Genomic DNA, 21683 nt, shown 5'->3' with positions numbered 1-21683 from the left:
ACACTGCCTTCCCTTCGTTCCCTTATTAAGTATCAGTGCCTTTTGCAGGGCAGTTTCATTTCCTTTTTGCCAAACTATTTGGTCCTCCTAGGTACTATGTGGCCTTCTTTGGAGGTATGACCAGGTTCTTCTTACCTCCTTTTGAAGCATAAAAGACTGACTCCAGGTTATGTTCCTTGGTGATATCACAAATTATGGGGGGCAGCAGCCTAATTAAAAGACTAAGCACCTCCTTTCTTTGTTGAGTTCTAGAGTCCTTTTTGCTCCTGCCCCACCCCACAACTACTATTATGGATTTGGTAATTTGTTAACATATGAGAATATAATAAATAACAAACCTATATTTTGAGCAAAACAATAAAAATCACCGGTGAGACCTATGTCATATGTTGTGCTCAGAGAAACCCACTTACTGGGATGTTATCTAGTGGAAACTTATACATAGAATGTCTTTCCCCACCTAGCCCTTAGGCTTCCATTTTTTCTTTAATTGTTAAGCAACTATTAGATAAGGTTTTTTTTTCCACTTCACTGCAGAAATCTGACTATAGTAGTTTATCCAGATGTGCGGGAAGGTGAGAGGAGTCACCAGAGACAGAGAGGTAACAGAACAGGCAGACCAACTGAAATACACTACTGAGGGGAGCAGTGGACAAGACAGGAGAGGTCTGCCTTACCATGTGGGTATCTTGCCTGCCAGCCGGGATCGAACCCACGCTGCAGAGGCTGCAGACTGCTTCACAGTGCTGCGTTCAACTGCCTGCGCTACCAGGGAGGCCCTGGGGGGTTATTTTTTTGAACTTACATATTCCTTTGGGAAGTAGGTAGTCTGCAACTCATAGCAAGTTCACCATGTAATCCCATCCTTTATATGCAGCTTTTATCTTCATGGTCCAGAATAACTTTACATCATAAAGGCTGATATTTATACTTTAGGCAAGAGAAGGAGAAGGGCAAAGGGCAATAATTTGTGCTAGCTAACTACCTCTCATTTTATTGAACAGGCCCTAACCAGGAACTTCTGATTGTTCCAGGGATGGTGGGGAAAGTGGTGTATAGACTCTGGATACACTGCTGCCCTACACAAAATCTGAGTTGTATTAATGAGGAAGAAAAAGGGGTATGTTTGGCACAGGAACATGAAACACATTATAATTGGTACTTTTTTTTTTTTTTTTTTTTAATAGCTGGCTCATCCTAGAAGTCCAGCTCAAACTCTGCCACTCTCTTCGAGCAACTTTGACCAATAAGACCGATGCCAACTCTGCTGGATTTCATCTGATGATCCATAAAATATACACATAAAATATTTACAATCCTTTTTTAAATTAGTATGGTATGTATAAATAAGTATACAAATACATCATTCCTTTTGAAGAATTAAGGAGGTGAAATGGAAAAATGCAATCCCCAAATTGATGGTTAATCTGGAATTACCCAGTTTGAATTGCAGAGTTTGTTCAAATTTAACTAGGTAAATCTAGTTTGTGCTCTGTATGTATATTTATGACATTAAGAAAATAATGTTCCCATTCATCTTGGGTATTCTTGGGTAATTCAGAAGCAAAGTATTTCAGTCTGTAAAGCTCATGTATTCATTAAGTGCTATAAATTTGATCAGTACAAAAGACACTCCATATTTGATTTCTGTTCACCATAGACAATTAAGAAGTAAGACTATCCCCTATCCAATCCAACTATTTTCCAAAAGAATTTGAAGCAAAAGCTTCATTGAGGCCTTAGAATGTATCATTTCTAGTATTTCAGGTAGGTAGTTATATCTGATTCACTACTCTGAGATATTCCCTACTTGTAAATTTGCTGCCCACACTCTTGAAGCTAAATACAGATTTCATAAAGAACTCAACATAAACCCTGTATTTCCCACAATGTTCTATGAATGATTCTCTGAGGTTTATAAGTAAGTTTACTATGAGACCTGATTCCTTGTCCTTACCAACCTGTCAATTCAGAAACAGTAATATAATAATGCACACATCACTGGATTTTGTTCTTTCCTGCCAGTCCAGGATTGCCAGATTTAGTAAATATAAATACATGACACCAGTCAAATTTGCATTTCAGATAAACAACAATAATTTTCAAGTATAAATATATCCCCATTAAACAATGAAAAGGTTTTTGTTTTTTCTAGCATTAGTATATTCTAACTACTTCATGGGACATACTTACACTTTAAAAGATGTCCATTGTTTATTTTAAATTCAAATTTAAATGGGCATCCTATATTTAATTTTATAATCCTGTCAGTCAGTCCCCTACAAAGTTGCCAAGTATTCCTGGGAGTACTCAATTTGTCAGATATGTCCACCTAGCACTGAATACTACTATTACTTCTGCTAGGATCCCCATCACTAATGTGCTGGGTTGCTTAGAGGAGGAGTAACTCTCATTAGGGTGAGAGTGACTGAAAGTACAGAATTAGCTTTGATTCTGATAACGTCACCTATAGGGATAGCAATGCCTCATAGTTAGGAAACAGAGCTTTTCGAGCTTAACTAAACCTTCTGGCTTGATATGAAACACATGATGCATAGATGATATTCTTGAAATATCCCTCATTAGCTTAGGCTGAAAAGATATTTTAGGGCATCCCTGGTAGCTTAGGGTTTTAAGTCTCAGTGCTATCACTGCTATGGCCTGAGTTCGATCCCTAGGCAGGGAGATAACCCACATGGCACAGAAGACCTCTCCTGTCTCACCCGCTGCTCCCCTTATCAGTGTCTTTCAGTAAATCTGCCTCTTCTGCTCTCCACTCTGTCTCTGGTGAATCCTCTCATACACGCCCCACTCTCCCTCCCCAATGACCGGCGGCCTACACCCCAGTTCTTCTACATGAAAATTAAAAAAAAAGATAATTTAGCAATTTCCCAGAAACTGTCTACATTTCCACAGATAATACTGCTTTAGATGCCAAATACAGTGTTATGGAAAGTCACCAGTCTAGAAAGCAGACCTGGAGACAATGTCTTGTTTTCATGAGATCCATGGTAATGTTTACAACACCTTGATGAATGAAAATGAAATTAAGATACATCTGCTTTGAGTAAAAGTGTTAAAGAACCTGCTAGCTATTTTTAATTATGTAAGAATAAAAGGAATGATTGCTGAGAATAAATCAGTTGAATATTTGTAACAATATTTTATAGGACACTTACAGTGTTTATATTAGTAAGCCAACATGTACTGTATCAATTGAATTTAAATAATTTGATCATTCTTGTTCAATGAAGTTTGTTTTAAAAGATGCTATAGAAACCCTATAGATAAACATACATAAAGCTGCTATTGCCATTGTACCAGTATTAACCTATGTTCTACCTAGTATCTTTTATTAATTTTTATGTCAGATTTCATACTATATCCATTTGAGAATCCTATCATGCTACAGTTTTATTAAACTATATTTGATCATTTGCTTCCAATGTTTGAGAATTAATGACAACCAGAGACTAAAAACAACAAGGTGCATCTGACTATTTTAAAGTAAAGAGAAATAAAAACAAGGGGACCTTCCTGGTGGTGCAAGGGGTTAAGACGTAGCACTATGAAGCTGTCCACAGCCACTGTAGCACGAGTACAATCCCCAGCCAGGGAGGTGACCCACATGGCACAGCAGACCTCCTGTCTTGCCCGCTGCTCCCCTCAGCAGCATGTTTTGGTACATCTGCCTGTTCTGCTCCCCGCTCTCTCAGGTGAATCTTCTCATCCTCTGCAACTCTGGCCTGTACCCCACTTACAAAAAAAAAAATTAAAAACTTCCCCCACATTTCTTCAAGAAAGGTTTTTTTAAATATTACTACACATTGAAATAAGTATTCATTGTAGAAAAATTACAAAATAAATATAAATATAAAAGGAGCTGTTCACCCCCAAAAAAACTTCACATAGATTTTATAACAGGTTTATTCATAATTGCCAAAACTGGGTAGCAAGAAAGATGTCCTACAGTAGGTGAATGAATAAGCTGGTACATCCAGATAATGGAATACTATTCAGCAAGAAAAAGAAATGAGTTGTCAGGCCTCCCCTGGTGGCGCAGCGGTTGAGCGCTGGGCTGCGAAGCTGCCCACAGCCTCTGCAGCACCTGTTCGATCCCCTGCTGCCAGGGAGAGTCCCACATGGCGTGACAGACCTCTCCTGACGCATCCACTGCTCCCCTCATCACTCTACCTGTTCTGTTCCCCACTCTGGCTCTGGTGAATTCTCTCAACCTCCTGCGCTTCTGACTGTACCCAGTGCTTGTATAAATAAATAAATAAATCTTTTAAAAAAAAAAAAAGAAAAGAAATGAGCCGTCAAATCATGAAAAGACCAGAAAGAGTGGCCACTGCAGCTTTCTGCCTGCTTGTGTCTGTGCAGGCATCTTCTTTCTTTTTCCTAATAAACCTGGTAGAAAGGAAGGGAAGAAGGAAGGGGGGCTGGGAAAGGGGAAGGAAGGCACCTAAAGGAACTTTAATTGCATATTTTTTTTTAAGTGAAAGAAACCAATCTGAAAAGGCTATGTGACATTCTGGAAATGGCAATGCTATGGAAACAATGAAAAGATTAAAAAAATAAAAAATAAATGAATAAGGGCCTCCCTGGTGGTGCAAGGGGTTAAATACCGCACTATGAAGCAATCCACAGTCTCTGCAGCACAAGTTCGATCCCTGGCCTGCCAGGGAGAAACCCACATGGCGCAGCAGACCTCTCCTGTCTCGCCCTCTGCTCCCCTCAGCAGTGTATTTCAGTCTGTCTGCCTGTTCTGTTCCCTGCTCTGTCTCTGGTGAATCCTCTCACCCCCCCAACCCCACATCTCTGGCCTGTACCCCAGGTCTTGTATGCATAAATAAATAAATCTTAAAAAAAAAAAAAAGAAAAGAAAAGATCAATGGTTTCCAGGAGATACCTGGAAAAGAGGCAGGAACAGAAAGAGCAAAGTATATATTTAGGGTAGTGAAACTTTTAAATGACACCGTAGTGACAGATATATGTCATTATACATTTGTCCAAATCCATAGGAAGTACAATATCAAGAATTAACCCTAATGTAAATTGATTTGGGTGTGATAATGATGTATCAAAATAGGCTCATAGGGCCTCCCCGGCTCCCGGGCGAGGGTCCCACATGGCGCGCAGACCTCTCCTGCCGCCCGCTGCTCCCCTCAGCAGTGTATTGCATCAGTCTGCCTGTTCTGCTCCCCGCTCTGGCTCTGGTGAATTCTCTCGCCCTCCCGCGCTTCTGACTGTACCCAGTGCTTGTATAAATAAATAAATAATTCTTAAAAAAAAAAATAGGCTCATAGATTGTAACAAATATACCACTCTGGAGCAGTGATGATAATACTGGAGGCTATGTGTTTGGAGGCAGACTGTATGTGGGAATTTTCTGCTCTATTTTGCTATGAACCAAAACCCACTCATTTTTAAGGAAAAAAGCCAATAAAAGGTGTTACAGGGCAGGGAGAGGGGCAGCCCAAACTCCGCAAACCTGCCTATTTTATATAGGGTTCTGCCATCCGCCGCATTAACACAAAACATGAGACTTTAATGGGAAGGAACTTTAATACAATTAGGAAACAATACAGGAAAGGCAAAGAATCTAGTTTCTAAATCAAGCACCCAAAGTTACCCGTCCCCTCGTGGGTAAAACTCCATCCAAATGGGATTGGTCCAGAGCAAGGCCCCAAAGCCTGCCACAAGTCTAAAGCATCTTCCAGTGGGGACCCACAAAAAAGGGTCAGAAACAACCAGACAAGCCCGGAAGGAAAAGAGCAAAATCAAAATCAAGATAAAAGCTGCCATTGTCTCCTCCCCACGGGTCTCACCCACATCTGTGTCACCCAGTCCACGACCAAAAGACAAGTGCAGTTTCTTCACGTGTCTCTCGGCTCCATGTGCCTCCTCCAGGTCGCCTAATGGCTCCATCCTGCTTCCTTCCTCAGTCTCCTCTGCAGCTTCTCCTCTCCCTGCTCAGCTACACCCTCCATTTGGGTGGGGCAGGGAACCTGGAACCTCTCCCTTTCCTGGGGAACACCCTGTTACAATGGGAGTAAAGAATGAAAAGGTTGGGCCTCCCTGGTGGCACTAGGGGTTAAGACGCAGCTTATGAAGCTACCTGCAGCCACTGCAGCATGAGTTGGATCCCTGGCCAGGGAGCTGCCCACATGGCACAACAGACCTCTCCTGTCTTGCCTACTGCTCCCCTCAGCAGTGTATTTCAGTCAGTTTGCCTGTTCTATTCCCCATTCTATCTCTGGTGAATCCTCGCCCCCCACACCTATGATCTGCACCCTAGTTCTTGTATGCATAAATAAAGAAACCTTTAAAAAAATTAAAACGTAAACACATTTTAGACATTTTGGTATATTTGTTTAACATTTTCCTTAACCTGAAAAAAACCTGTAAGATTATTGTACTCTATGAGCCTTTCGAACTGGCTTTCTTTTCACATTGCTGTGAAGGAATTATATTTCTTTGTGAATAGAAGAAGGAAAATTGTTCACCTCGCGAGATGTTTCTAAAATGGTGTTAGTGTTACTTAAACACTAAAATAGTGTTTCTTAGTGAGTGCAAAACTCACTAAGATTTAGTTGACAAGCATGTGTTATTAGTAGCTTTAGATTGGGGTCTGAGATTCTGCATTTCTAAGAAGCTTCTCTTTTTCTGTCTGCAAACTATTAACACTTCTATTGTAGCAAGGTTTCAGAGGTTAAACTGACCTACTTTTCTACTTTTATTTATTTATTTAGAGGTTAAACTGACCTACTTTTCTACTTTTATTTATTTATTTATTTATACATACATACAAGCACTGGGTACAGTCAGAAGCGTGGGAGGGTGAGAGAATTCACCAGAACCAGAGCAGGGAACAGAACAGGCAGACTTGATGAAGTACACTGCTGAGGGGAGCAGCGGGCGCGGCAGGAGAGGTCTGCGCGCCATGTGGGACCCTGGCCCAGTGGCCAGGGATTGAACTGGTGCTGCAGAGGCTGCGGGCAGCTTCGCAGCTCAGTGCTCAACCGCTGCGCCACCAGGGAGGCCCTACTTTTCTACTTTTGGAAGTCACTTAACACTCCCCCTTTTGCAGTGTTTTTGTTTGTTTGTTTGTTTTGTATTCCTTGAAATGCAAAGTAGTCGCTTCCAGTTGTCTTTTCGATATCTCAGTTTCTATGGTATCACAACAAAGACAATCTTAAATCCAGTGCGGGGCAGGAATGGGGAAACTAGGAGAGAAGCAGCTCCGGGCGGAACCTAAAGCCAGAGGGAAGCAGGAGGAATCAGGAAGGATTTCAAAAGTGGACGAAAGCCGGTTGGGTTTATCAAGCGGACCGGAAGGACTATAGCGAAGTCCCTGCACCATGGCGGGTCCTGTCAGCTTGCGAGAGCTTCTAATGGGAGCTTCAGCCTGGACTGGCACTGAAAGTCCCGAGGGATCCCCTACTGAGGGTGGAGGGAGCTCGGCTGGCGGGCCGGAGCCTCCTTGGCGAGAGGATGAGATCTGCGTGGTGGGAATCTTTGGCAAGACGGCTCTGCGACTGAATTCCGAGAAGTGCTCACTTGTGAACACCGTGTGCGACCGACAGGTCTTTCCTCTTTTTCGCCACCAGGATCCTGGGGACCCAGAGCCTCGTGTCAGGACCGAGAGTGGGGCAGTCGGGGAGACTGGTGGAGCGGGGGACGCTGGGTCTGGGGCCGGGGATCCAGTTCGGGGAGGTGTAGCTGCCGCGGAAGGTAATCGAACTGAACCAGGCTCCCAGGACTATAGCCTTTTGCAGGCCTATTACAACCAAGAAAGTAAAGTTCTTTATCTTCTTCTCACTTCCATCTGTGACAATTCCCAGCTTCTGCGAGCTTGTCGGGCCCTTCAGAGTGGGGAAGCTGGAGGTGGCCTCTCTCTACCCCATGCTGAAGCGCACGAGTTCTGGAAGCATCAAGAGAAACTGCAATGCCTCAGCCTCCTTTACCTTTTCTCCGTTTGCCACATACTGCTTCTGGTACATCCCACTTGTTCCTTTGACATCACTTATGATCGAGTATTCAGAGCCCTAGATGGACTGAGACAGAAAGTACTGCCTCTTCTCAAAACAGCCATTAAGGATTGTCCAGTTGGCAAAGACTGGAAACTAAACTGCCGACCCTGCCCACCTAGACTCCTTTTCCTTTTTCAACTCAATGGAGCCCTCAAGGTGGAACCCCCTCGGAACCAAGACCCAGCTCATCCAGACAAGCCCAAGAAGCATTCTCCCAAAAGGAGACTGCAACATGCCTTGGAGGACCAGATCTATAGAATCTTCCGGAAGAGTCGTGTCTTGACTAATCAAAGTATCAACTGCCTCTTCACTGTGCCTGCCAACCAAGCTTTTGTGTATATAGTTCCTGGAAGCCAAGAGGAGGACCCAGTGGGCATGTTGCTGGACCAACTCAGAAGTCATTGTACTGTGAAGGACCCAGAATCTTTGCTGGTGCCTGCACCCCTTTCTGGCCCCAGGCGTTACCAGGTGATGAGGCAGCACAGCCGACAACAACTTTCTTTCCACATTGACAGCAGCAGTTCCAGTTCTTCAGGGCAGCTAGTAGATTTCACTCTTCGGGAGTTCCTGTGGCAGCATGTGGAGCTAGTCCTAAGCAAGAAAGGTTTTGATGACAGTGTGGGCAGGAACCCACAGCCTTCCCATTTTGAACTTCCCACTTACCAGAAGTGGATCTCAGCAGCTTCAAAACTGTATGAAGTAGCTATTGATGGGAAAGAGGAAGACTTGGGTTCTCCCACTGGAGAACTAACCTCTAAAATTTTAAGCAGTATTAAAGTTTTGGAAGGGTTTTTGGATATCGACACCAAATTTTCAGAGAACCGGTGCCAAAAAGCTTTGCCCATGGCTCATAGTGCCTATCAGTCAAATTTGCCTCATAATTACACAATGACTGTCCATAAGAATCAGCTTGCCCAGGCTCTTCGAGTATACAGTCAACATGCAAGGGGTCCAGCGTTTCACAAATATGCCATGCAGTTACACGAGGACTGCTACAAGTTTTGGAGCAATGGTCATCAGCTGTGTGAGGAGAGGAGTTTAACAGATCAACACTGTGTACATAAATTTCACTCATTACCTAAATCAGGTAACTAAAATTTTATCAGCATTTCAAAATCAAAACTTTGAGCTGTGTTTCTGTTCTTGTTTTAGACAGTTCATTATATGTTAATATTTTTAATAGAACCCAAGAGAAATTTAAGTGCTTCAGAATTAAGGTTTCTCTCCTGCTGTCAAAATATCAGCTATGACTCATTTTTATGACTACCACTTATTTTCTTGTATTTAAAAAATGAACTCGAGGTGATGGTAATTGAGAACTATTAACACAAATTTTCAGAAATTTCATATTAACATTTTTATCTTGGAGTTTTTGTTGAACTGAAATGAATAATGTAATGTAAGATCACCGTGGTAATGGTAAAATTTACTTAGAAACCGTAAAACTTTAGATTAAAAATATAGATTATTTTGTACATTTTCACTTGCTTCTATTTTGTCTTCAATTAAGGTTTTTGTGTTTTGTGTGTGTGAGTGTGAGTGTGTGTGTTTCCCCTCATTTCTAAACAATCATTTGGAAAAATTTGTGAGTTAATAAGTTTGATTCTGCATTGTATATGTCAAATTAATTGTGACATATATTCCAGGAGAAAAACCAGAGGCTGATAGAAATCCTCCTGTGCTGTATCACAATAGCAGAGCTCGATCCACTGGTACCTGTAACTGTGGGAGAAAACAAGCACCCCGAGATGATCCCTTTGATATCAAGGCAGCTAACTATGACTTTTATCAGGTAAACTCTAAATTGTTTCTTCCTTCTCTTCTCCTTTTTTATTTATCATCTGAGTAAAAAGATGTATTTTCAGAAGCAAAATATCTAGAAAAGCAAATGTGACTACAATGTGATATATAAATAGAAGTTCTTACATGTACCTATGTGCTTACCCATTCATTGTTGACCATGTAGTTAACAATCATGAGGAATGTGTTGTTTTAAGTGAAATTTCACAGGTTTTTTTTTGTTTTGTTTTGTTTTGTTTTTTTGTTGTTGTTGTTGTTTGTAGCTTCTGGAAGAAAAATGTTGTGCAAAATTGGATCATATCAACTTCCCAGTATTTGAACCAAGTACTCCAGATCCTGCTCCTGCCAAAAATGAGTCTTCTCCTGCTCCTCCAGATGCAGATGTTGATAAACTTAAAGAAAAAGAACCTCAAACCCAAGGAGAGAGCACAAGCTTGAGTTTAGCTTTGAGTTTAGGCCAATCCACAGATAGTTTAGGTACTTATCCAGCTGATCCTCAAGCAGGAGGAGATAATCCAGAAGTTCATGGTCAAGGAGAAGCAAAAACTGAAAAAAGACCAAATTTAGTTGATAGACAGGCATCCACAGTTGAGTATCTACCAGGCATGCTACATTCAAATTGCCCGAAGGGTCTTCTACCCAAATTTTCCAGCTGGTCTTTGGTTAAACTAGGTCCTGCTAAGTCTTACAACTTTCATACAGGTTTAGATCAACAGGGTTTCATTCCAGGGACAAATTATCTTATGCCGTGGGACATTGTCATCAGGACTAGAGCTGAAGATGAAGGAGATTTAGACACAAATTCTTGGCCTGCTCCAAATAAAGCTATTCCTGGAAAGAGAAGTGCTGTAGTAATGGGAAGAGGAAGACGGCGAGATGACATAGCACGAGCATTTGTGGGCTTTGAATATGAAGACTCTCGAGGTCGAAGATTTATGTGCTCAGGACCTGACAAAGTAATGAAAGTAATGGGAAGTGGGCCAAAGGAATCAGCTTTAAAAGCCTTGAATAGTGATATGCCCTTATATATTCTGTCATCATCTCAGGGCAGAGGGCTAAAGCCTCATTATGCACAACTTATGAGACTTTTTGTTGTGGTTCCTGATGCTCCTTTGCAGATAATTCTAATGCCTCAGGTAAGAAATATGACCCTTTCTGTCCTCAAGCCAACAAAAATGCTGATGCTAGGTTTTGATTGTTTTTGAAAAATACTGGATAATATAAAACTATTTCATCAAGCAGGTCTTAATTTTAAATATCTTTTGTATTCAGTATTCTGTTTCTTGGACAAGGAATTGTGGGTGTGTTAATTAGTTCACACCATTAGTTCACATCATTTGGCTCAGAGGCAGAAATTGAACTTAAAAATCTGTAAGAAAGCAGGATATTTCAGACTCAATAATTACTATTGCATATGAGTTAGGAAAAGTCAGATTAGAGTTAGAAATGTCACCAGTCCCTACTTAATTTTATAAGCTCTTTGATTTACTGATTGTTTAGCTATTTATCTTTCAGGTGTTCTTAGTGAAAAATGTTAAAAAAATAATATTGCCTATGTTTTTCAGGTTCAGCCAGGTCCACCACCATGTCCAGTATTCTACCCAGAAAAACAAGAAATCACTCTCCCACCTGATGGCCTCTGGGTTTTGAGATTTCCTTATGCATATGTGACTGAGAGAGGACCTTGTTTCCCTCCAAAGGAAAACGTGCAGTTAATGAGTTACAAGGTGCTCCGTGGGGTTCTTAAAGCAGTAACACAATAAGCTCAAGTAACATACTTGAGTTGGGTTTTGTTTTGTTTTTGTGTGTATAGGTGTTTTTTGGTATGTGTATACTGTGTTTTCTTGAATCCAAAATGTGTTTTGGTTACAGGAGTTCAGTATTTGGACAATAATTGTTCGCTATTTCATGATACTGTTGATAGTTATTGTTAATTGGGCTACAATTTCCTAATAAGCCCTGGTTATTCTAGAAAAGGATTATTCTATTTTCTCTTATTTCAGCTTCACTGTCCATAATAAAACATGTTTCTATCATAACTGAGTATTACATACTTATGTTGAGTGAAAACTTTGTTTTTGCTGAAGTGATACTTTAGCTGGAATTTTCTTTAAGTTGCTGCTCCTGAAATATCTTCAAAACAAGATGATCCAGTAGATTATCTAGAATTAATTGATAAAAAGTCCTGTTGTTTGGTTTACAGTTCTGATACCTGAATTTGATCCTAAGGAACCAAAAAGAACCAAAATTAAAAAAAAAAAAAGATGTTAATACACTCTTATTCTTGGACTGGTGGGATAATATATTTTGAGTCTGAATTTTATCTGAACTAAAATGTTGTTTTAACTAAAACTTTTAAAGCCAGGATTTACTACACACTTTATTCTTTAAAAATTCCTGTACTATGAAACAATTTGCTATATGATAGAAATATTTTGTCAATCTATAGTAACATTCACCAGTATCAACATGGTGACAGTTACATCACCAATTAGACAAGTGCAAAATAAATTACTATAGAAAAATTTTATTGTAATTGATTATATCTTTCTAGACAAGTTGATTTTGAACTGTTGAACAAATAGAATTGGAGATTTTAGTTTCAATGCATATGAAATACAGTATTTACCACATCTTGCTACCACCTTAAAGCAGTTATTAAGGTCTTGACTTCAAAATATATAAAGAAACTGCAAAATATGGTAGTTACCAGAACAGAAGGGAGAGGAGAGTGGAAGAAAAGGGTCTCGGGGGCCAATATGATGGTGTAAAAGGCAACAGAACTACGGTGGTAGATGTGGTGAGGCATATACACATATCTAAGTATGAAACTACTCTGGAAGATTACACAGCATTGTAAACCAGTGATAAGTCAATACAATTTCATTTAAATAAATAAATAAAATATATAGGGAGAAATGTGACTGGCCCCCAATTTAGACCATAATTTAATGAGTGTTTATGCCCATTTTACTATAGTTTGATTAGGAAAAGGAGAATGTGAGCTAATATGAAAACTAGTCTATATTCTTCTTATTCATTCTTAATTATGCATTTTGCATATATTGTCTCTAATCCTCAAGGGACTGCAAGGTAGATATCCTCATTCTATAGATTAGTAAGTTAAACCCTGAAATGGTTAAATAATTTGTCCAAGGTCACATAGCTAGAGAGTAGCAAAGCCAGGATTTAAATTGAGAACTGATTTCAGTTCTCTTCCTATGTTCTGTTTTCTTCGAAAATAAGAATGAAAATTTGTCTCTCCATCTAACTAATTATTAACTGATTATTTTGACTCTTACTGAAAAAAACAAAAAAGTTTAATAATAACATGTATACCTTCATATGCATGGAAGAGACACAGTATGGCTGAGTAACTCATGTGGCTGTAGATGTCATCTTAAAAAGCTTAGCAAAGGCAGAAGGACTTTAGGGACTATGAAGAAAGGGGAGGTCAGTTTGAGAAGTTACCAGGGAAGACACAGTAGACAGAGATATAGATTGAACTTCTTTCTATATTGAAAAGAGACAAGGTGATTAGTTGATTCTGATCTTAAGAGTGAATGGATCATTTTTTAATGTCAGCAAGATTAGGTAAGATACCCCCAAAACACCCTAGTTTCCTTTAAGAATATCAGTCTTCTCTCTAGAACTATTGAATCTTTATATTCCTATATACCATCTCTTGTCCCATATTTTCTTTTGTATAAAACAGTATTATGGTAGATTGAGATTAAAAAAATATATATATTGACTCCAGCACTTAAGAAACCTGGGTAATTTACTTACTCCTTGAGTACTATTTTCTCTAACATGATAATGAGAGTTCCTATCTATCACAAAAAGTGATAGTAAAGATTAAAGAAGTATATATATAAATCTCCAAATAGAGGGACACATAAACTTTTGATAATAATTAAATTTACTTTTTAAATTGAAATATAATTGACATTGGGGCCTCCCTCGTGGCACAGGGGTTAAGTCTCAGCACTATCAAGCTATCAGCAGCCACTGCTGCATGGGTCTGATCTCCAGCCAGGGAGACAACCCACATGACACAGCAGACATGTCCTGTCTCGCCTGCTGCTCCCCTCAGCATTTTATTTCAGTACATCTGCCTATTCTGCTCCCCACTCTGTCTCTGAATCCTCTCATCCCCTGCACCTCTGGCCTATACCCCAGTTCTTGTATGCATAAATAAATAAATAAAACCTTTAAAAAATATAATTGACATTAGTTTCAGGTGTACAACATGATTTGACATTTGTATATTATACAAAATGATCACTATAATAGGTTATTTCTATCCTTAGCAATTTTTCAAATTTGCAATAATGTATAATTGTCTGTGGACCCAGTAGTGTACACTGCATCCCTGTGACTTACTTACTTTATAACCAGAAGTTTTTATCTTTTTATCCCACTAACCCATTTTGCTCATTTCCCAATCTCCCTTCCCTCTGGTAACCACCAATCTGCTCTCTGCTGCTGTGAGATTGGTTTTGTTTTGTTTGCTTATTTGTTTTTTAGATTGCACATATAAGTGAAATAACATATTTGTCTTAAATTTACTTTTTACAGGTATCCCATGATTGTAATTGTTTGAGATGAGATGTTAATAAATCTTGATTAGTTTCAGATAGTTCTTACCTTTTATAATCAGGTAAAAAATGGCTAGTATATGCAAGACATTGTGGTAAGCAATTTTATAGAATTGATTTAAACCTTTTATTTTATATGTTTGGCCTTTTTAAAACTCGGTTTAATTTTTGTTTGTGTTTTTTATAAAGCACTCTCCTAAATTTCAAATCATTAAATCACAAGTGTGTAGTGTTCAACATGGGGTCCACAGGCAATAATATGACATTACAAGTATGAAAAATTGCTAAGAATAGGTGAAAAATAGAGATGGCCATGTCATTGCCATCTTTTAGTTCTGTCTCCCACAACTTTGCACCTGTTCTAAGATAGGGCAAATAGGAACTGCACTCAGTTTTTGGAACAATTATACTCTTGCACAAAAGCCAACTAATAGTTTATGTTTAATTTCCAGTACTTTTTTTTTTTTTAAGATTTATTTATACAAGCACTGGGTACAGTCAGAAGCAAAGGAGGGTGAGAGAATTCACCAGAGCCAGAGCGTGGAGCAGAACAGGCAGACTGACGAAGTACACTGCTGAGGGGAGGAGCCGGCGAGACAGGAGAGGTCTGTGACGCCATGTGGGACCCTTGATATGCTGGGGATCGAACCGGCGCTGCAGAAGCTGAGGGCAGCTTTGCAGCCCAGCACTCAACCGCTGCGTCACCAGGGGTAGACCCTTAAAGATTTATGTATATATACAAGAACCAGGGAACAGGCCAGATGTGCAAGAGGGTGAGAGGATTCACCAGAGACAGAGCGGGGAACAGAACAGGCGGACTGACTGAAATAAGCTGCTGAGAGGAGCAGCAGGCGAGACAAGAGAGGTCTGCCGTGCCATGTGAGTTGCTTTGCTGCCAGCGGGGATTGAACCAGCACTGCAGAGGCTGCGGACAGCGCTGTGCTCAACCGCCTGCGCCACCCTGGAGGCCCTCAAAGGACTTTTTTTTTTTTAAAGATTTATTTATTTATTCATTCATTCATTTATTTATTTATACAAGCACTGGGTACAGTCAGAAGCACGGGAGGGTGAGAGAATTCACCAGAGCCAGAGCGGGGAGCAGAGCAGGCAGAAGGACCAAGGTACACTGCTGAGGGGAGCAGCGGGCGGCAGGAGAGGTCTGCGCGCCATGTGGGACCCTCCTCCGGAGGCGGGGGAGCAGCGCCATGTGGGACCCTCCTCCGGAGGCCGGGGAGCAGCCGGGGATTGAACCAGCGCCGCAGAGGCCACGGGCAGTTTCGCAACCCAGCACTCAACCGCTGCGCCACCGGGGAGGCCCCTCAAAGGACATTTTTATGTGGGAATTTCCTTAGTGCCATCTTCTCCAACTCCTTAAAATAAATTGACATTGATAACCTTGTTGTGATAACATCAGCCACCATGGGTACCCAACCACATATTTGCAATGCTTTCTTTAAAAAGTAAGAGATTAAATCCTGCAGTGTCTTCCTCTAAAATCAGTAGATTTTTAGGTACGGACATTTCAGAACTAGAAGCCCCTCCTATCAAGAATAATCACCTCTTAATGTCAGTGACTCCGTGTTCCTACCTACATAAATTAAATTCACATTCGTGGGGGCTCCCTTCGTGGCGCAGCGGTTGAGCGCTGGGCTGCAAAGCTGCCCGCAGCCTCTGCAGAGCCGGTTCGATCCATGGCCGCCGGCGAGGGTTCCACAAGGCGCAGCAGACCTCTCCTGTCTCTCCTGCTGCTCCCCTCAGCAGTGTATTTTGTCGTTCTGCGTGCTCTCCCCGCGCTGGCTCTGGTGAATCCTCTCACCCTCCGGCACTTCTGACTGTACCCAGTGCTTGTATAAATAAATAAACAAACAAACAAATAAATAAATAAATAAGTCTTTAAAAAAAAATTCACGTTTGTGTTATTAGACCAGATTAAAATTTGTGGACTGCTTCCTGGGTTTGAATCCTCACTTTGATTATCTAATAAGCTCTACAATATCATTGAGACTTTATTTCCATTAAATATGACAATGCTTTACTTAATATGACATAATGCTTTACTTATCTGGGATACTTTTAATGTTTTCATTAGATCTTCAAAATACATTTATGAGGTTAGATTTTATTATACCCATTATACAGATGTGGAAACTGAGGCTTAAACTAAGTGATAAGCCAGAGCCATTCAATTTGTACATGGTATAGCTGTAATTGTGGTTCTAAGTTCAGGTCTCTATCTGCTAAGCTATGGGTGCCTCTATATTTGAGAGTTCAATATTCCTAGTTATGCAGATTTTCCCCAGGTAATATTTATCATATACATGTTTTATTCATTATAAATAGTAGTTGCCACATTTAAGAAAACTTGAAATCTACCAACCAGGGCGTTCCTCTAACATTGCTTCTAAGACTTTCAAGCGATAACTGTAACCTAGTCAACCTTTCCTTATTTTACATGATCATCTAAGTCAACAAATATTTCTGGCACGAGAATTGCATTTTCACAATGCATTTTCACAATGCAATTGTGAAGGAAGAAGTCCGCCCATCAAATATTTGTGAGTACATTTTGTAGTATGTGTGACTATAGGGAACGTTCTCTCCGGGCTAGACAAATGGATGGGTTTATTGTTCAGTAGGTTTTAACTCCTTCATAGGTAACACATCTCTCTGCGCTTCCTAGAGTAGGGGCTAAATCAAGCCCCGGGAGTTTTCCCATGTGGCTTTTCTAATTGTGTCAGGCCTCACGGAGGCGATTCTAGAATAGCTCTTCTTCCTGAGTGATGGCGGAGGCACTGACAAGCTGACAGGCGTTCGCCGCCCTTCGGAGGCTCTTTGAAGCGCTGCGGTTCTGACCACAAAGCTAGGTGACAAACGCGCCCCACGCGACCTCTCCCCAGCAGCCCGAGCGCGCCTGCGCACCGGAGCCCTTTGTTGCTCAGGCGCCCCGGGCCGCGCGCCTGCGTGCTGGGCCGGCGCGCACAAGTGCGCTGCACCGCGGCCGCCGGCTGAGGGCGAGCAGACCTCGAGCAGCAGCCGCCGCAGCCGTTGCTGCCGCCACAGCGGCGTTCAGCAGGCCGGGAGGGGGGAGATTTCCCACTCGGCGGCTGAGATGTCGTCCGCCGCGGCTCTCTACCTTCTCTCCACCCTTGGAGGGTACTTGGTGACTTCGTTCTTGTTGCTCAAATACCCGACCTTGTTGCACCAGAGAAAGAAGCAGCGATTCCTCTGTAAACACATATCTCACCGCGGAGGTGAGGGGGGTCCTCAGAGCCCAATGGCGGAGGTGGGGGAGGCTTTTTAAAAATTTTTCCGGACTGGAGCTGAGGATCCTTGCAGCTCCGCAAAAGGCAGGCGGGTGGAAATACGTGAGAGTTGAAGGAAGAATGGGGGTGTGTGAATAGAGGCTCCCCGGGAGGTGAAGGCGATGTGAAGGGAGGTCTCCAGGGGGAAAGGAGAGGGGTCTGGAGACGGAGACAAGGGTGGGGGCCTCTCGAATGCAGCTGTGTCAGGGGTTCTCTCAGGTAGGAAGGAGCCGGGTAAGAACGAAGGGTAGAGGGAGCGTTTCTGGACAGGTGGAGGGATGATCGCATTCTTGTCAGCGAGACCCAAGGGGAGTTGGCGGTGCAGAGCCGGGGGTCCTTCGCCAGGGAACCGGGAACTGACTGCTGGGGGCGGGTCAGTGGCTGAGCTTGTGGGGAGATCCGGAGCGAGGAGCTTCCAGGGCTGAGGAGATGCGTGAACCTGGAGCTTGCTGCAGCCTGCAGTCTCTGGGGGACGCCCCCCCCCAACTAGCCCTCAGCCCCTACCCCCCACTCTTACAGCACCGATAATTAAGAAGAAAGGGAAACTGAGTCCCAGAGCCGGGGACATTTCCCAAGGTCACGATTAAGAGTTTAGGCTGAATTGGGACAGAAACTGGAACGTCTTCCCAGGCATGCAAACCTTGCACCTGTTTTTTAGCCCCACCCTGGACTTAGCTATGACATAGGGATTTCCAAAGACAAAAATTGATTTAGTTTATGACAGGAGAGTATTTGTTTCAAGAAAAATACCTCTATTTTGGAAAAGTGACTTGCTGGAGCCTAGATAATTCACCCTCTTATTTCCCAGAAAGCAGGCCAAACCTTAGCCTCTTAGTGTCTGTTTTATTTCAAACATGATGATAGAATGTTATAAAATGCTGTTATTTCAATCAATGTTAACGGTTCTTCAGAGATGAATGGTAAACTAGGTTAAAATTGCTTGGAACGTGCAGTCTAATACTTGAAATTTCAGGTGAATTCTAGGTTTTCAGTCTAAACTTGATTTAGTATCATAACTCCTTTTCTAATAATAATTGGCCAGGAATAACATTTGAAATATCACAGAAATAGATTTTCATTCTTCTGTACATAATTTTATCAGCTAAATGTAATTTTAAAGGCTGACATCAGTAGTTCTGTCAGTCTCCCACTAGGGAAAAGCAACAAAGGTTTTAAGGGATCACCAGCCAAAGGCCATGTTATTGCTTATTTAGTTTATCTGTATTTTAAGAGACACATAATTGAACTATAGAATGACATCTGATTACTAAGGTGTCAAAGCCAAAACCCAACTTTCAGTACTTAAGTTGTTGCCATAAATTTTATTTTAGAAGAAATACATGTTAATCTTCGAAATTTTGTGACACCCTTACCAGTATTCCATAGAGGTAAGAAATTAAACACTTTTTAGAAAGGAAAAAAAAGAGAGAGAACAACAGCAAAAAAATGTGCACTAGATCAACACTGCCGGTATTAAAGCCAGGATAAGCTACATCTCCAATTCTCATTCACTATGGAAATTCTGTAAAAATATTTTCTCTAGATATTAAGTCATTTCATTTGTTCTGTTTTCACTCATTAGATAAATATTTCCACTTTATTTGTAAATGTGGCTTCACTGTTTGTATATTCAACAATGTAATTGAACCTTTCTTGAGAATCTTGCAGGCCCAAAATCTGTTTATCTCTACAATGGTCCTAAAGTGCTGTAGAAAGTCCCTATGTTATTAGTGCTTTTGTTGAGTATGTCACCAGATAATACAGTTGAATCCTGAGTGATAGTGAAGATATTTACTGAAAAATACTTTGTAAGTCAAAAGGCTAAATTTCTGGGGCCTCCCCGGTGGTGCAGCGGGTTGAGCACTGCACTGTGAAGCTGTCTACAGCCTCTGCAGCGCGGGTTTGAGTCCCAGCCAGCTAGGGAGATACCCACATGGTGTGACAGACCTCTCCTGCCTCGCCCGCTGCTCCCCTCAGCAGTGTCTTGGGTCCATCTACCTGTTCTGCTCCCCGCTCTCTCTGGTGAATTCTCTCACCCTGACTTGTACCCTCTGACCTGTACCCCAGTTCTTATATAAATATATCTTAAAAAAAAAAAAAAGAGACTAAATTTCTGGAAAATAATAGACTAAAAAGGAGTGACTTCCTTACTTGCTTTTTATTTTCACCTTGGACCCTGATAATAGCAATCAGTTTCTCTGTTAGCCTGTTGCTAAATGTTGGACTAATTCTACGTTCCCTTGACTACAAATTCCTAAAATTCATACAAACCAGATAAATAACCATTCCAAAATTGAAACATTGATCATTATATATGTATAAGGTAATTATACCAGGATTGGTATATAAATTGAAACTTTTAAAGTGTGCTATTTTATGTCTTCTATAAAAGAATTATCACCTGAGTCAGGTTCTGGATTATCAGGAATTCCGCTTGGGAATAAGTCTTATTTTCCTTTACTGTAAATTGGGGACTGTTTGCTTTGCTTCTCTTTGGGTTATGATGATTAGGTATATAAAAAGCACTTTGAAAATTGTAAAAGTGTTTAGAGATGTAAGCATGGATACAGGGAACTACTTTTATGTGTTTTACATTTGTGTTAACTGAGTTTTTGAGGAGTGAGACCACCTTATGCTTACATTTTCAAAATTTTAATGAACACTTCTGCTTTTTACTAAGATTGATTGTCCATGAAAGTGGAAAGTACTCTGTAATGTTTCAAAAATTACATGCTGTGGACTTGTTTTGTTCTGCCTCTCTAAAGCATACATTGTATTGCATTATGATAGGATATGTTAATACATAGGCTTCCCTTACTAGACTGAGTTCCTCAAAGGCAGGTTTCAGGTTTTATTAGTACTTATGTCTCTACCCTCTAGAACAAATCCTAATATGTAATTAAAATTATAATTTGTTATCTGTTAATTGTCTACTGCACACTAGATACTTGCCTTGTATTTCCTAAATTAATTTGACCAAAGAACAATTTTTATAATTACAACATATTGATAAAACAGCTGTAGTACTAAAGATGTACCTTTGGGTTAGAGAGCAAGCAGTACTCTCAAGCAGTACTCTTACCTCAAGCAGAAGTAAGACAGAACAAGTCTACAGCATTTAATTTTTGAAACATTACAGAGTACTTTCCACTTTCATGGACAATCAATCTTAGTAAAAAGCAAAATGTTCATTAAAATTTTGAAAATGTAAGCATAAGGTGGGCTTACTCCTCAAAAGGCCATTTTTAACATTTCTATATGACATTATGAATTTTATTAATATTATGTATATTTGAATTGAATAATTCATGTCATGTCCACCATAGAATATGTGGAAAATACATAAATGAAAAAAAGAAAAAATAGCTTCTAAAATTTTCTAACCAAATTCTGTTAACATTTTAAGCATATCCTTTGTGTATGTATTTTCATACATTTGAAGTCATACTTTTTATACATTTATTTTATATCCTCACTGAGTTAGCTAGTCATTTACTAACAGAGAAGTGACTTATTTTAATATACCCTTATCTCTGTGAGTCATTGAATTAAACAATAGACTTTAAAAAGAGGTCCATTTATTATGGTCAAGTGGCCAAAGAATTAAAATACAGTATTACCAACCAATCAAGTCCCCACCTTTCCACCTACTCTATTCCATTGGCCTCAAGGCAGAGTGCTGTCATAATCTGGGCATCCTACCACAGGTGGATCATCAAGTAATAACTTTGAAGGTAAGGGGTGTGCTTGGACTCTGGCTGCTTCAGGATCTTAAACTTTAGTTTGTTGTTCAAGGAGGAAACTCAGGCATCAGTCTGAGTCTGATAGTGCCACTGGAAGAAGTATTTGCAGTTGCAGTCAGAAATATGTTCCATCACAGTGCTGATTCTTTCCCTTAAGCTTTTGTTCCCTCATTCCTATTTTTAGGGAATTCTTCCTTGTCA

At 40.6% G+C, this 21683-nt stretch overlaps 2 protein-coding genes across 2 annotated transcripts in view; both read left to right on the top strand.

Annotated features, from left to right (window-relative positions):
- Positions 1 to 7349: 7349 nt before the first annotated feature.
- Positions 7350 to 11599, top strand: SMG8 (SMG8 nonsense mediated mRNA decay factor; the record flags this gene model as incomplete). Its single annotated transcript, XM_084236674.1, has 4 exons — positions 7350 to 9123; positions 9683 to 9828; positions 10100 to 10972; positions 11402 to 11599. Exons 1-4 carry the CDS (start codon positions 7365 to 7367, stop codon positions 11597 to 11599), a joined length of 2976 nt encoding a protein of 991 aa, XP_084092800.1. The 5' UTR covers positions 7350 to 7364.
- Positions 11600 to 17546: 5947 nt separating this feature from the next.
- The window catches only part of GDPD1 (glycerophosphodiester phosphodiesterase domain containing 1), a gene marked incomplete at its 5' end in the record, with an annotated part of 33921 nt that continues 29784 nt past the window's right edge, over positions 17547 to 21683 (top strand). The window contains one exon of the mRNA XM_084238398.1: positions 17547 to 17688. Within this exon, the coding sequence (XP_084094524.1) occupies positions 17547 to 17688 (142 nt within the window). The remainder of the gene's footprint in view (positions 17689 to 21683) is intronic.

Source organism: Talpa europaea, assembly GCF_964194135.1.
Source record: "Talpa europaea genome assembly, chromosome: 7".
Lineage (NCBI taxonomy): Eukaryota > Metazoa > Chordata > Mammalia > Eulipotyphla > Talpidae > Talpa > Talpa europaea.
Note: the sequence above shows the minus strand (reverse complement) of the source record. Positions and strands in the feature narration are given on the sequence as shown.